Source organism: Ovis aries, chromosome 13 (assembly GCF_016772045.2).
Source record: "Ovis aries strain OAR_USU_Benz2616 breed Rambouillet chromosome 13, ARS-UI_Ramb_v3.0, whole genome shotgun sequence".
Taxonomy (NCBI): domain Eukaryota; kingdom Metazoa; phylum Chordata; class Mammalia; order Artiodactyla; family Bovidae; genus Ovis; species Ovis aries.
In genome coordinates this window covers 48,873,627-48,890,272 of record NC_056066.1, presented here as the reverse complement: position 1 = coordinate 48,890,272, position 16,646 = coordinate 48,873,627, and the positions used below count along the sequence as shown (strand labels likewise).

The window sequence follows — 16,646 nt, the reverse complement described above, 5'->3', positions numbered from 1 at the left end:
GCCTAATTTGACTTCATTTTGCTTGGGCTTCAGTCCAGTTGGCAGATGACCTTGTAGAAGCTGATGTTAGACACTTTCCCTTTCTAATTTTTTGGCATCATTGCCTCAGTTGCATGGGATATCATCTCTGAAACTTTATCTTAGGTTCCCCAGGTTTTGCCTACTTTGTAGCATTGGTTTTCTCTTAAATCATCCTGCTCCAAAGAAGTGCATGTACAATACTAAAACACTGATCAATTCCTAAGAATTAGCCCATGACCTGTTTGCAAATTTCCAACAGCTCCTTGCCTCTTCCTACCTCCCTCCAAAATGAGTAGCCTCAGAAGCAAAAATGAAGCAAATGTAAGGAAACTTTGTGAACACTGTACACATGCACCGTTTCTCTTGCAGGTTGGTCTTTATAGAATGAAATGAAAGAACTTTGATATTTATTGTCTGAAATGGGTTTAACATTTGGAGAAATGTGTTTAAACACATAACCTTAGAAAGAAAAACAAGCTGATGGAACAGAGAACTGGGGTAGGCAGAAAACAATTTTGCTGTGTGGGGGGCAAAGTTAGAAAATTGAGTCCTTCTGAGCATAAAGAGCTCCCAGGTGAGGTAAAAGTGAAATACAAATTGATTTCCAACTCTTCACGAGGGCCACTAGATATCAATTTTAAATATACATGATCACAATATCAATAATGAAGAAATCTTATATTTTATTTAATACTTTGGCCAGTCCAGCTCCTTTGAAGGGGTCATTAGTTTAGGAAAGAACAACAAACCATCATTCACTTTCCTGTAGGTTCATCGTTTTCCTAATTATTTCTATTGGTCTTGCTTTACTCTTTCTGAAAATTAAGGGTTAGGGGAAGGGTTTCTATATTAGATCAGTAATGTCTGGTTCTTATCCAAATATTCCACCTAATAAGGATGTAAATTCTCACGGACTGGACAACCACTCTGCAACATTCCTGAGAACTGAATAATATAATAATCTTGAAAGTCAGCAGAGTGGATTATCCACTTTTTTTTTTTTTTTCCTGGACTTGAACTTGTGACCTTAACAGTAGCACTGCAAAAAAAAGCAAATGTGCTAAGCACTTTGCCAGAGTAACCTTCCATGTAGACTTTTCATCTTAAATACACACAAATGAAAAACAACTACAATTTTTGGAAAATTATGTACAAACCCAATACTTCCTTTGATTACATATAAATACAAATTAGCTATTTTTCCTAAAAAGTGGTTATAATAGTAAATAAATACAAAATAAATCTGACCATTATACTTCATGTGCTGGGGCTGAACCCATATAAAATGTACAACTAAATACATTTTAAAATCTTTAAGGAATAATTCTCTGATTAAAATATTTGTTTTCCCAACTTCTTTTTGTAGATATAAATATATTTTCAAAATAGCTGTGTTTTTTTTCTCTCCATTCCATTCCATAAATAAAGTCTTCATTGGGAAATATTAAAGTGTCAACTTGATTTTTTTGCTGTTTTTCTAATATATATATATATTTATATTTTATTTTGCTGTGCTAACGACACCCACAACCCTCGACAACCATGTCCTGATAGTTCTTTAATACCACCTTCTCATTCTCATCAAGGTACAGCATGGAGATGGCGCTGAGCTCTGTTGGGACACAGCATGCCTTGGGAATCTTAGAGTTAACTGAGTTGACCAAAGTTTGGACAATGGCATGATTCGTGGAGTTCAGGTGATCAGCCAGGGGAAAAGGGCACTCCCCGTGGCAGTAAAAGGCATGATACCCAGGCGGCGCAACGATCCAGTCATTCCACCCCACATCACTGAAGTCCACGTATAAAGGGTGTCTCTTACAGCTGGACTTGAGGCGTTTCCGCTGTTTGTGTTTTGCTTGCCGCTTTTCTCTTCTGTGGAGAGGGTGTCCTTTCCCATCGTGGCCAAAAGTGACAAGCAAGGGCCTTATCTGTGACCAGCTGTGCTCATCTTGGTGCAAAGACCTGCTAATCCGCACATGCCTCTTGGAGGCCCCATGGCTGTCCTCTGGGTGGGCTACCTCCACCACGAAACCATGGTTGGTGAGCCCCTGGGCGGTCCACCTCATCACGGCGGGGGTGACATCGAAGCTCTCCCACCTACTGGCATTCTGAGTCACCAACCTGGTGTCCAAAAGTCTGGTCACAGGGAACTTGGAGTTAGCTGTGGCAGGTTTTATAATTTCATAAATATTAATTCGGTGATGGAAACTGCTATTGTTTTCCAAAGCTTCGGGCATATGTTTCCGAAAGACCTGAAGTTCTGCTGAGGTGATAAACTCCTCAGTGGGGATAGAAGTTAAATTAAAGAAGAATCGCCGGGTTGTTTTCCCACTCATTTCCGGCAGTTCTTCCAAAGATTCTAATTTGATATGAAAAAGTGGAAAAAAAGAAAAAGTGTTCAGTAAGGCAAGTAAGACAGTCTGATTGTATATAAGGATTTATAAACATCACTTCAGGGTTTGATTCAACCCATGTAACGTCTGCAACCAGAAAATTACAATTTCCCCTTTAGATAAAGAAACGATCCTCCCTTTTCCGTACATTTATGTCAATATACACACCAAGAAACAAAATTTCACAATTCATTGTCATTTTTTAAAAAACCTAATATGTGAATACTGCTTCCAGGTGGCTATAATAATGGGGGGAATGGTGAAGCATTTCTTTGGAATTCACAGACTTTAGGGCAAAAAAAAAAAAAAGTCAGCACTGTAGTTAGTAGAGGCCTAATGAGTGAGGATTTGAGGAAATTATTGCATTTCTTAAAAAGAAAAAGGCTTTAATGTCAATCCCTTAAGCGGTATTCTAAAACATTACTCTGCAATTTAGATGATTTACAAATCTCGATATACAGATTTCAGTTTCCTAATTAAAGACTTTGAAACTCAACATCAACGATGACATTTTGCAAAGTACACCCTACTATTTTACTCAAAAGTCAAGAAACAAAGGCATTTACAAGGGATCTGCTTCTTTGGAAACGTAAGGGTGGAACTAGGACACTGTAGTAGTTAAGGCTGGACAATTTCAAGAGAAGTTAACGTCCCAACTTTGTCTGTTCTCTAACCTCCTTATGACCTCAAAAATAAAAATCTCACTTCAGATGTTTTTGGGGAAAAAATGATTCTCTTCTATTTATAATTCATTTATCTTAAAACAAAACAAAACAAACACACACCCAATAATAGGCTACAGGATACAGACAAACCTCCTGCTAAATTTATGAAAATCTACAGAAATGTCATTATGATATTCATGATGTAAGAGATAATCTAAATACAGAATAATCATTTTGTATCTAATATCATTATTTTAAAATAGTCATTTAAGTGGGCTATATGTAGAAAATTCTTCCTGATTTAAAATTCTAGAATTTCAATTTTAAGTACTGCTTTTTGAACAAACAATGTAACATAGCACCTTGAATGTTTAGTCTGCAATTCATAAAAAGTACACATTATTATTAAATTAATAGTGAATAGCACTGGAATTTTGAGATATTTGGGTTTACTTTCTTCTAGCTTTACCACATCCTGTCATTTCACTGTCACCAAATTTTACCTGCTTCATTCAGGATCCAACCTGAGTGCCAGCAAAATCAATTTAGCCATAGTTCCATGTCATCACCATAAGAGGAAATCATTTTTCATTAATTTTATGGTTGTATTTCTCCTAAGCCAAATAGCTATTCATTGTTCACAAAATCTAGATATCTTAGCAAAGAATAATCAGATCATTTCCTCAAAGGTTCTACCTTATAAACCTTCATCATCAAAGCAACAGTCATTACTGCAAGCTAAGGTCAACAGGGGTGGTTTACACTAAATTATGGAGGAATGTTTTAATGGTATGCTTGGAAACTTTAACCTTCTTGCAAATCACCTAGGACACCTTAACTCTTCAAATGCAGATTCTGATTCAACTGGTGAGTCTGGGGTGGGGCCTGAGATTCAGTATTTCCAGCAGCTCCCAGGGGAGGGAATGCTGGAAGCTGGGGGAACTGCCCTTTGAGCCTAAAGGTTTTAAAGAATGCTTTTCATGTTCAAGTATAAGTTGTCAGAAACAAAGTGCCTTTTTTGTTAAATAATATAAAGATGAACAGAAGAACCATTAGTGTTGGCCAAGGAGTTAAGAGTTGAAGCCATGGATGAGTAGATCTAAAGCTCCTCTCCTTAGACATAGACTAACCCACACTTGCTTTTGAACTGTGGTGTTGGAGAAGACTCTTGAGAGTCTCTTGGACTGCAAGGAGATCCAACCAGTCCATTCTGAAGGAGATCAGCCCTGGGATTTCTTTGGAAGGAATGATGCTAAAGCTGAAACTCCAGTACTCTGGCCACCTCATGCGAAGAGTTGACTCATTGGAAAAGACTCTGATGCTGGGAGGGATTGGGGGCAGGAGGAGAAGGGGACGACAGAGGATGAGATGGCTGGATGGCATCACTGACTCGATGGACGTGAGTCTGAGTGAACTCCAGGAGTTGGTGATGGACAGGGAGGCCTGGCGTGCTGTGATTCATGGGGTCGCAAAGAGTCGGACACGAATGAGCAACTGAACTGAACTGAACCCACACCTGTAGGGCTACCTTTGGGAGAGCTCTAAACTCTGCTGCCTGGCTAATGGTACTTCAGACCAGGCACTATTTTAAAATAACCCTCCCACCAATCAACGAGAGCCCTCCTCCAATATCAAGGATTGTGTTTATCCCCCTGCAATTCAGGAGCCCTCTGATGTTTCCACTTTCTGCAGAGAAGCTACCAGAGAAAACAGCAGTGATGTAAAAATGAGCAGTGTCCTCTAGACACAATGACCCAAAGCCAGACCTGGCCCCAGGCAACTGACTTCGCTGATCTCAGAACACATAAGAGTTTCTGGCTCTTCTTAAAGAGGGGAAGGAAAGGCACATTATCCGGGGCCTTTGTGGAACACCTGTATTGACAAACAAGCCCAGAGAAATAACACACACAGCCAGGAAGAAGATGAACAATCTCTCAGGTAAGCATGAGAAACAAGTAAATGAAAAAAGGAGGATGGGTATAAAAGAGGCATTAAATAGAACAATAATGAATGCATGCTCAGTCATATCCAGCTCTTTGCATCCCCATGAACTGTAGTCTACCAGGCTCCTCTGCCCATGGGATTCCCCAGATGAGAATACTGGAGTAGATTGACATTTCCTCCTCCCGGGGACCTTGACAACCAAGGGATCCAACTGGTGTCTCCTGCATTGGCAGGCAGACTCTTTACCTTGAGCTACCTGGGAAGCCCAAATAGAACAATAACCCTCCAAAAGACCAATGTATTACTGAATTATATAAAACTCCCACAATTCAACTGGATTTAACCTATTAAAAGGCAATATCAGGTGCTCCAAAATCTCATTGGAGGTATTAATAAGTGGCAAAAGACTCACTTAGCAAAGGAAAAAACTTATACTATTAATTATCTAGTAATGTGAAGATCTTTCTCCAATTTTGCAGCTTCATCTCAGTCAACCTAATCCCTACCGGACCACTGCTGCTGCTGCTAAGTCACTTCAGTTGTGTCTGACTGTGCGACCCCATAGACGGCAGCCCACCAGGCTCCCCCATCCCTGGGATTCTCCAGGCAAGAACACTGGAGTGGGTTGCCATTTCCTTCTCCAACCGGACCACTATCCCTTCTTAATTCAAAGGCCTCTACAACAAGGCCCCTGACTACAGACTCTGGTCACAGAGATACGTCAGAAGGTCACAGGAATTCCCAAACCCAGGAAAACTGACCAAAGTTAGGGCACCCTCTTCTTTTGATCTGCAAGGGAACATGATTTTTTTCTAGAAGGTAGAAAAATATCTGAACTTTTTGAAATGAAGTAAAGTTACAAATCAGCACATCAAGCCTGGGGATTCTGAAAATAACGGAGTACTTACCTAAGAAGGCAATGTACATTTCTCTGAGGTATATGTAAATAATCTTTATTGAATAAGCTGCACTTGCCAAGGGATCTGAGGATTCCAGACTATTTTAGATGTGAGTCCCTGAACTTCTAAATTCTTAATCAAATAAATGGAGCTATGGCCGCAAAAATGTGGGAAAGTAAGAGAAAATAAGGTAAAAATGACATTCAACCTCTCTCCCAAAAGCAAAGTTCTAACTTAATCATCTACACTGTCAATTATTCATCTATATCAAAATAATCCAAAGATAAGACTGAATTCCCACAGCTAGCCTAGGCTCATTTTGACTTCCTCTTCCCTAGACCAGGGAAGAATATGAATTACCAAGGTAATATGAATTACCTTATGACAGATCAATTAGAGAGAAACTGTTACTAGCTCCATTTTGTAAATGAAATAAGTGGAGCTCAGAGAGGTTATGTGACTTTCCTACGGTCACAGTGCATAGCTATGCAGTTGAGCCTACTGTAGGCCCCAGGTTTCTGGCCACTAGATGGCACCATCTAACATGGGGGAGGAGTCAAAAACTCAAGCAAAAGTCAAAACCAACAGAGGCAGATTTATATTTAATACAAATATATCCACAGGGTGAGTTCTGTCCCAGTTAAATGAATAGAAATGATGAAGGAAGCAGACAGAACTAAATAAGCAGAAAAGTAAAGTGGCAGGCACTGGGACATGCAGATCTTGTTTGGAACCACTGATATTCTGTGGCTGTCTTTTTCTCCTACAGTATGATGAGTTTTAGCAAAAAGTGAGTTGTCATTACGTTTTGAGAATTTTGCAACAATCTTTGAATAAAAAATGTCCATTAAGAAAACAACAATGAAAACCTGCAAATGTTCTAGCTAGTCAGTAAGGTTGGAAGTTATTGTCCTGAAATAAAATTAAAGTAGTGGAGAATAAAAAAAAAATCATGTCCAAAATATAAAATAATGATTAGAGAATATCTATATCTCTCTATATATAGATATAGATATATAGATAGATAAAGAGAGAGAGAGAAAGGGAGAAAATTAATGCGTCAAGGAGAAAAAAAGATTAAATACAAAAGGTTCAAATGAGTCAGTTAAAAATTAAAGACAACAAAGGAGATGGCAGCTAAAAGAGAGAACATGGTCACATTCACTAACTCTGATTTGGCCTCTGCACACCCTTAACTCCAACACCTGTGGAATGATCCAGGGTCCTCTTATTATAAGTTGCCTACCTGGTGAAAGATACAAAAGGTCAAGTCTTTAAAAAAAAAAAGGACAAAATGGCTCAATGAGGAGGGATCATCAGGGAACAGAGAAGAACCACTCAAAAAGAAAAAGCATGCAAAATATTAGTGCAAGAACTCTCTGGGCACCAAAGGCTCCATCTATGAGCATTTCCCAACAGAATGCCTGTTCCACATAAAGGGAGCCTTTCCTATTGACACTGAAATACCTGGGGACACCTGGGAAGCCTCGCCAGGTGAACACTGGTTTGGTGGGTATATGTGCCCAAATCCTTTGGTTGTACTGGGAATTTGTGTTCAAACTGGGAATCAGTGTTCCTTCACAGGGCAGTAGTTGTTTCCTGAACTTTCCTTTTAATTGGGTATTTTCAGGAAAATTACATTTGTAGAAAGAAGGTTAATCTTTAATTCAAAGCTTTAGTCATAGAGGCAAATAATTCAGTTATTTCAGGCAAAAAGAAAACTGTGTCTTCAGAGTCTGGAGAGCAAGCATGTGGTCCTTCCATATTCCAATCTGACAGGAAAGAATAAAGATTTTTTTGCAGGGCCAATGAAGTCAACCAGTTTCAATGTGCTTTTAACTGTAAGCAAAGCATAGAATATTTTCCAGTTAAAAGAAGTGATTTTTTTATCCTCAGTGGCAGTTCTGAAAGGCCTATGAGACTGAAGTACTTTTTAACAACTTTGAAAAAAGAAAATGTTTTGCAGTACTTGGACTCTCCCAAATAAAAGCCACTGTAGAAAGTACTAGAGAAAGCTTAATAGGAGAAATGATAACTGATCATTTCTGTGTCTGAGCACCTATGATGCGGATCTATTATCTTCTCACACTGGTTGAAAGAATGCCACCATGATATTGCTTGTCTTGTATTTCAGCAAATCACCCAGATCCTGCCCACAAATAAAACCAACAGGTAATTCTTGTAATCAGATCCTTTGGTTCCTTAATAAATAAACACCTATGAAGACTCTAGGAACCAAATTCTGCTCTTAAACCCTAAGCCTTAATCACATGTTTATTAAAAGACTTTTTAGTGTCACGCATGGATGTTTTATAAACAAGAATATTTACAAAAACCAAATTCTGGGTTATACAAAAATGAACTGGTCTTCAAAAGAAGGGCAATTTGTAGCATACTGATTATATGCTAGTCATAACAAGAAAAGAAATGGGTTTGTTAAAATTTGGGGCAAACATTACATAGCTTTTTTCTATCATCTAATTGCATTAAAATCTGAAGTTATTACAAATTGATTTTAAGCAAGTTGGTAACTTCTGTACTATTTGGCACATAACACTTAACATGTTTAAAGACATAAACTCTGACTTATAAGCTCAAGTATGCTATTTAAGTTAAAATAATGCACTATATTAAGTTTGCTTGTTTAGATTTGGTCAAGGCACTTCAAGAGGAAGGAGAAATATGGAGACTTCACTGATGGGATCGTCATGCAACTGAGTATTTTTAGGTGTCAGATGTTTTAAATGATCTATCTTCTTTTTAAGTTCCAAGAGACACACAGTACCTTCTTGGCCTTAAAAATAAAGAATGATTTCCTTGCTATATCTCCAGGAGAGGTAGCCAAAATAGCAATTTGTATTACTTTTCTATCCAGAAAAACAAATCTAATCAGCATCAGTTGGGAATGATGAGCTGGACCTATAATCACTCCAAGGTGATGATGATAGAATGGACATGAACAAAAACATTTCTACATGACAACAGACAACTTGTGCTTTCAGTAGATGAAACATGAAGGAGTAACATGAGACCTTTCTTCCTTCCAAACCTAATTTCTGCTAGCAGAGAGCATCTCACTTAGAAACGAACTGATTATCAATTCAATGTCCCCTTCATTAGGTATAGCTGCCTTGATGAAGTAATGTAATCTGCCTTTACAACCCCTTCCCACTATCAACTGCTGTTCTCACAGTGTAAGTCTTCCACACTGGGAGAAAATGCCTGGCTGTGACACTACTGATTTGCTTATATCAGAGCACAGATTTCCACTTGAAACCAACCACCTCGGCAGGGCAAGGTAAGAAAAAGGGAACTATATCCTAGTTCTCCAATATTCTACAAGTGGCTGCTCTGTGATATACAACTTTGGATCCTCCTCTAGAACTTGAAGGAACCTGGGCTCTGTTTAGAATGTGTTAAGCCAAAGGAGCATTTAAAAGTGTAAAAAAAAGAATTGCAGTGGAACGTATTTTTGAGTAATTGCCCTAAGAACTTGGGTATAACAGATCTCAAAAGTTGCTCTAAGACATTTCAAATCCACTAGATGCCTTTCTGATGAAACAAGCAGAAATACCCTACCTTAGAAAAACCACATCCAGTATCATAAATGAAAAAAAAAAAAATCACATTTCAATGCACTAAAAGGAAAACAAGCAGCTAGCTGCTGCAAAAGCTTTCATCTGAAGGCTAGCCTTGTCTCTGTTAGGAAGTTCATCTCAGATTTAAGCAGAAGACAAGAAAGTCATTGTGGAAACAGTAAGATTGATTGGGGAATTGATCTCCCACGAGGATTAGATAGGGATTTGAAATCTTCCAAACCCGGCCCAGATCTACTGTAAATTAGAAAGACTTTGGGGCCCTGGGCTTTGATTTTTCAATACTATCTCTGAAAATTTTGCCCTTGGCGCTGTCATGCCTAAAACCCTGGCTTAAGCAAGAGAAGCAGATTTATAGAGCAAAGGCTTCCAAACAGACATGAAGAGATCCCAATCTGCCCCCCTCCTTCTCATTCTTCTCCTAAGGAATTCTTACACGTTTCGCAGTCTAGGGGCATGCCTTTTGCCCTCATCTTCCCCATCATTTGATTTCTCTCCAGTTCCTGGAGGAGGAGTCGCTCTTCTGGCTCCAAGCCAGGAAAAGAGTGCCGATTTACCGAAAGGGAATCCCTGGCTCTCCCGCCACACAGGCAGTGCGTGAAAGCCAGGTTCTGAAAGGTTCTTACAAACAGGGAAATGTCTGCAGCGCCCGGGCCAAGCTGCCCTGCCAGGGATGCCTGCAGTCTGCCCACGGCGGGGCGCTTTGCCGTACGACTCCCCGCCCCCGTCTCCGCCCCCAAGCTCCGGCCCCGCGCCTCACCTTCGTGGTGAAAGCTGCGCACTGTGTTGGCGAGGCTGGCTGCCCTCTCCAGCCGGTGGTCCGGGGCGGGCGCACCGGGTTGGCCCGAGTGCTGGCGGTACAAGTCCAGCATGTAGGGGGGCACCACGGCGTCCCTGCTGGGGGTGGGTCTCTGCTTCAGGCCGAACATGCTGAGCAGCCGCAACTCGAACTCGCTCAGGACTTCGTCCGAAGGCTGGGATGAGGAGCGGCCAGCAGACGCCGCGAACTTCCTCCGGCCCAGCTCGGGAATGAGGCCGGCCGCGCCGCCCAGGAGGACCTGGGGAAGCAGCAACGCTAGAAGACAGCGGGTCCCGGCCACCATGGTCGACCTGCGGACAGGGCCGACATTAGTCACGGAGTTTCCCGCCCAGCCCTCACCCCTTCCGCCCCCGCGGGCTCCCGCTCCGTCCATTTGCCTCCTCCTCCAGGGTGCCCACCTGGCTGACAACACTCGCGGGGATACTTAAGAGGAGCTGAAGCTCAAACGTTTGGGAGAATGGAAAAACACCTAGTTCCTGAGCCAGATGGGTTTTCCCCGCTCCCATCCCATTCTCAACCCGTCAAGATTTGCCCCCCACCCCACCCAACCCCACCCCACCCCACGCTGCGTCAGTGACTGTCACTTTTTTTTTTTTTTTTCCTGCGACACTCACGCTGACAACTGTATAGGGAACCTGGGAAAACCACCGCTTAGTCTCACATTCCTCCGTACCCTAACCTAACCCAAACACACAGCGCTCACTTGCATATAAACACTCACAAATGGTGCATGTGACTTCCTTACAGGCACTGTATAGAACTTCCTGATACACACAGGGTCTGTAACTTCCAGAGCCAGTAAACTCAAGGACACAACTTCCGAAATCACTCGCAACCTGTGACCCGAACCTAACCTCAGAAATGTCAGGGCAGGCTACTCCATCCCCCCTCCCCTCGCCCCCTCCTATGCAGTAAATATACACAAGTATCTTCCTATTAGGTAGATGGCTAATATCTATTAATTCACGTGTCAGTTCAAGGTGGCACGAAATAACTGCCCCCCCTTGCATTCCTGGTAAAAAAGAAAACAAAACAACAACAACAACAAAAACCCGAGAGAATCCCAGCGTATAATATTTTCCTAAATGGGACGCGGCTCTGAGTAGAGAGAGTTCTCCGGGAGAAACTTGAAGTTAAAACGGCAGGACGTATAGGTTGGCAGCTAACGGGTGAAATCCACGGGCCACCCTCTAGAAGGGACTTCTTTGACTTAAAAAAAAAAAAAAAAATCATCCATGTGTTAACAGCCCTAATAAAATCCCGAAGAGAGGGAGGGAGGAGGGGCGGAAGAGTGCGAGCCAGGAGGGCAAAGCCTAAGGTCGCCAGGGGCGGTAGGATGTGGGTATCCCCTCAGCGGCTCGGTGCACGTGGACCTGTTCTGTTTACGTCCCGCCAGGCCTGGCCCCGGGAGGGGCTCAGCTGCTGCGGCCGCGGGAGACCCGCGCCCACCCCCAGCCCCGGCCCACGTTGTCACCTTTAGGAGACCGCAGACCGTCTAAGAAGCACGCGGGGACACGTCCATTGAAAGAGTCTCCACATGGAAAAAGCTCTGGCTGAAGGACCTGGCGCGGGGACCGGGTTCCCTTCCTTCGCCTCTTCCTTCTCCCGGGTGCCGGCCAGGCAGTCCCTCCCAGCACGCAGGGAACGGCGTCTCGGGTAGGGCCCGGCGGAGAAGTGGCAGGGGCGGCGGGGTTCGCAGGCGGTGAGGCTGGTCCGCTGGGGCAGAGGCACCGGGGCGAAGTGGAGAGCGCAAGTTATTTTCCCTGCAAGTTCAAGAAGTCTCCAGCCAAGTGCTGACACACAACAACAGCGGGCAGGGGGAGGAGTGCAGAGCAGGGAAGGGAAGGGAGAAAGGAAAAGCTGGTGCTGTCGTCGTCCTTAGGAACCAGCGCCCGCGGGACGCGTGGCCCCGCGCCGGGCCGGCTCCGGGACTCTCGGGACGAGGGTTGGGCGCTCGGCGCTAACTCCGCCGCGGCCCATGGCTCGGGCCAGCCATCCTGGGCGACGCCGGGTCCGGGGAAGGGCGCAGCGGCGATCTCCGTGCCAGGCGAGTTGCCCCCCCGCATCACTCTGCCTTCCTCCAGCGCACCCCCATTAGCGCTAGCCAGTTGAAACCACCGCGGCTCCGGCGCTCCGGCGTCCTCGGGCACATTCTCCGGCGAGTCGAGCCGAGTATCGGGCCGCCGAGGCGGGTGGCTGCACTCTCTCCTCGGTCTCTTCGCCCCCAGGCCAAGCCACTGTACCCTTTGTGGCCAGCCTGGGGTCCGATCACACCTCGGTCGGCGCGTTCCAGGTCCCCGAGCTCCGGTGGGAGGTGGTCGGCATCGCGGCGCTCGGGCTCAGCGCGCCGGTCTTCGGCTCCGGCGCGGCCCGGTCAGCCGAGGCCACGGCGCAGCGGCGCGCACTGCCGGGCGCTCTAACCCGCGCGGGGTCTGCGGGCTCGGGTGCCTCTGAGTCCCCAGTAATCCGCGAGGCGCTCGCCCCGAGCTAGTTCGGTGGGCGGCGGAGCCTGCGGCGGCTGATGTCTGGCGGCAGCTGCCAATCTCGGGTAGGGTGTGGGAAGAAGAGCGGCGGGCGCAGCGCGAGCCGGGCGCAGCGCGGCGCGGCGGGGCGAGGACTCTGGCGGCGACGGCGGCGGTGGCGGCGCCGTGGCGCGGCGCTCGCGGCTTTTAAAGGGGACGCCGCCTGCCGTCTCCCTCCCGGCCCAGGCCGAACACCCTCCCCCTCGGTGGCGCGGCTCGCCGGGGATCCCCGAGCGGGCGGGAGCAGTGTGCAGGGGTGTGGACGGCTAGCCGGGCAGCCGGGGCAGCCGCGGTGGGGTGGGGCCGAGGGCGGGGATCCGCGGCCGCCGGGGGGGCGCTCGTGCCTCCAGCCCCTGCCCTCAAAGGGGAGATCCGTCGGAGCGCCTGGCCCTGGCTGGGACTACCAGGACGAAATCCCGACGAATGCCAGGTCGGACCTTATTTCCCCTCCTGGCCCGTTATTTAGCTTTCAGTTTGAAGATACTCCGTAATAGACGATTAGAGAAGAACTCAACCAAGTTTCAAAGCATCTTGGCATAGGCGTGGGGTACACTCTTCTGTGTTTTAACCGAGGTGAGAGGAGAATTAAAAGAAAACTAGAGATTGGATTTGCGTGTAACTTACACTTTAGCATTCACAGACATATGCATTCACATATGTAAATTTATTTATATAAATGCGCTCTTTTATTCCAATAAATATATGTGTAATACACAAATATACACGTGTGTGTCTATAAATATATCCGTATACGTAACTTTGTGCTACCAAAGCACATGTTTCTATAACTTTGTCTGTGTGAAATGGATTTCTTTCTGCTATTCGTGACATGAGCAACATGGAGAGTGTGTGTGTGTGTGTATGAAGAGAGGATGAGAGGGATTTTTTCTTTTTACTGTAGAAATCACTTCATGCCTTATATTTATCTCTCCTAGCTCAGGGGCAGGCCATTAGCAACTGCAGAGGAAGGTAAAATAATGGCACAGTGTGAGCCGAGGGGACGGAACAGCTCTGGTCTGAGACCTTAGAACCTTCTGCCCCACCCACTTCCACCAGATCCCAGCGGCAGGTCTGTGACATGTGGTCAAGTGACTTGTTTTCCTCAGCTGAGACAGTCCCCAAATCTGCTGTACCACAAGCCCCAAAGCCAAGGCTTTCTGTCCTTTCCAGTATCCCAGGATCGCCCATCCATCGCTCAACCAGTTTACCCAAACAATCCCAAAAGCCAAAAGCAGAAAAGTTTTGGAAAAGGCCAGATGGACAAAATCAAGCTCGCCTGCACAGAACCTTCAGCCTGTAGAGCAGAAAAAGTCTGAAGCAAGAGCTCATAGCAATCTATTATCCATGTGTATTATTTTTTCAGTTGGGAAGCTAAAATAATTGTAGGTTCCGCTCACGTAAATCGGATTAGCAACCCACAGAGGGGGAATTAGGCCCTAGCTGTTTCTGAAAGTATAAAGGTCAAATAAGGTATTTCTGAGGAAGCCTGCCTACCAGGAAAATAAATGAGGGGGGGGGGGGTACAAAATATTCAGGAACATGGTGCTTTTTTATTTTCCCCTGAAAATGAAACTCTATGAAAGCTGATTGCCACTCTGAATCTTTGGACACCAAACAAGTTGGCAAGAGAACGTATTCTCTTCACAGGCACTTTATGTCACAAATGTTTATTGTGCTTTTGAAACTATTTCCTTCCCTACCAAGTCTGAGGAGTTAACAATTGTTTCTGTCATCAGTGAGATTTAAAAAACAAAACAAAACTTATATGAAACCTAAATCAGTGTGTAGCTTCTAAAGAGGAGGAGAAAGTTGACAGCTATTGAACATGCCTCAAGTGAGGATGAAAAATAAATCTCTGGTGTTGACATCAAGGATGTCTCACAGCTGTAGCCCTTCAGAACTTGGGAGCTTTGTCAGTTTGTGAAATAATCTTTGATCATCAAGAAAAACAGGGAAAATTGGCACTTCTGGATACTCTATCCAATTCAGTGTTGCCCATCACAGAATCTCTTATATGTGTGATACCTGATTACATGGGGCTGCCTTTCCCAAGCACAACTTCCTAAATGTTGGCCCTGTTTCCCCTAAGAGCCAGGCTCTCTGGTTGTTTTTTAGAGATGGCTGCCCTCTTGTGGTGAAAATGAGTTTGAACACTTGGGAGAAAGAAGCGAATAAATAAGTAAATACATAAGTAAACATGAATAAATAATCTCCAGAGACTGATTTGGGGTGCAAAGTTCAGAATGATCATACCTACCCATTTTCCAGGCATCAGGAATAGTTCAAAAACAATAACTCTAAATGGAGGCAACTTCTTTTTAATCTCTTTGTGAACAGTCACCTTCCCACCTGCAACTCAAAATGCAGGATTACTAGTTTGAGCTGACAGTATCTGTTTCCCTTGAAAATATTGCTTGCCGCTAGCTATGGCCAATGCTACCTTTTTCAAAGGTTCATTACAAATTTTTTAGCCCATAAAGTGAGATTCTTTCTTTCTGAGTGTATTAAATTTAGTTTATCTGCCAGATGTGGGGTGTGGTGAGATCGGGGTGGGGGTTCTTTTTGGGCAAAGTGATGGTAGTTGCAAAGTCAGCTTCCTCAAAGGGGACCTGGAAGTTACGTGAAAAAGTAAAGCCTATCAAGTTAGGGTTCTCTTTTTTTAATATAAATTTATTTATTTTAATTGGAGGCTAATTACTTTACAATATTGTATTGGTTTTACCATACATTGACCTGAATCCGCCATAGGTGTACATGTGTTCCCCATCCTGAACCCTCCTCCCACCTCCCTCCCCATTCCATCGCCATCTCATCCCTCTATATGAAGGAGGTTGCTGCTATTCACTGCCAGTCACTTCTTGCCAGTTTTTCAAGAGATAACAGAAATCTCATTTAATTGTATGTGGACATGACCTGGGATGAAATTAAGTGCTTAAAGAATCATACTTTGGCAACTTTTCCTTTAGCAGTTCAGCCCCGATGATGTTTGGTTTTATTGCATCCTGCAGCTATTAGCATTCACCATTGTTCTTGCAGGCCTACCATTATGCAAATTAACATTAAAATCATGAACCTCACATATTGTAAAGGTCACAGCAGGCATGAGATGATCTATCTACCTTGTAATTGTCATTCCACCGAAACCTACAGCAACTCCTCAGAGAAACCTCTAGGCTTGGCAGCACACCTATCAGCTTGTTACTAGAGTGACACCTAATAGCAGTTCTACTTACATCACCTGGATGATGTGCTTTCACAGGAACCAGGAGCCACAGCAAAGCACAGAATCTGGTCAGTCAAACTTCTACCTATTTGATGTATAATTAGATATGGTGGTGGCTTCCCTGATAGCTCAGTTGGTAAAGAATACCCCTGCAGTGCAGGAGACCTGGGTTTGATCTCTGGGTGGGAAGATCCCCTGAAGAAGGAAAAGGATACCCACTCCAGTATTCTGGCCTGGAGAATCCCATGGACTGTATAGTCGGTGGGATCTAAAGAGTCGGACACAACTGAACCACTTTCACATGTTTAGATATGGTGGAAGGGTGGATGGGGTAAAGTGATTTGCCCACTAGAAGGCCTAGTATCAGGAGTTTGGGTTATTCTTTTCAGATAAATACTGACGTCTTAAAAATTAAGAGACGATGAATTGTATGTATCTAACCAGATTGTATCATATTGTAGGTTACACACAGTAGATGCTGTATGCACATGTTGCTTACAGCCCAAGACATAGGTGGGTGACTTACATTCTACTTCTGGTTTAGCTATGGATGGCTGATTTTA

General features: G+C 44.2%; 1 protein-coding gene across 1 annotated transcript; it reads right to left on the bottom strand.

The window, feature by feature from the left end:
* Nucleotides 1-411: 411 nt before the first annotated feature.
* Nucleotides 412-12,959, bottom strand: BMP2 (bone morphogenetic protein 2). The gene is made up of 3 exons (XM_004014353.5): nt 11,813-12,959; nt 10,279-10,628; nt 412-2,380 (listed from the first exon to the last, which is right to left on the bottom strand). Exons 2-3 carry the CDS (start codon nt 10,619-10,621, stop codon nt 1,536-1,538), a joined length of 1,188 nt encoding a protein of 395 aa, XP_004014402.1. The 5' UTR covers nt 10,622-10,628; nt 11,813-12,959; the 3' UTR covers nt 412-1,535.
* Nucleotides 12,960-16,646: the final 3,687 nt, after the last annotated feature.

Bases quoted from the DNA above. Each gene is read 5' to 3' on its own strand.
- BMP2 (XM_004014353.5), bottom strand. From the start codon at position 10,621: ATGGTGGCCGGGACCCGCTGTCTTCTAGCGTTGCTGCTTCCCCAGGTC. The intron at 2,381-10,278 runs GTGAGGCGCGGG...ATATCAAATTAG, and splicing joins GCGCAGCTTTCACCACGAAG to AATCTTTGGAAGAACTGCCG.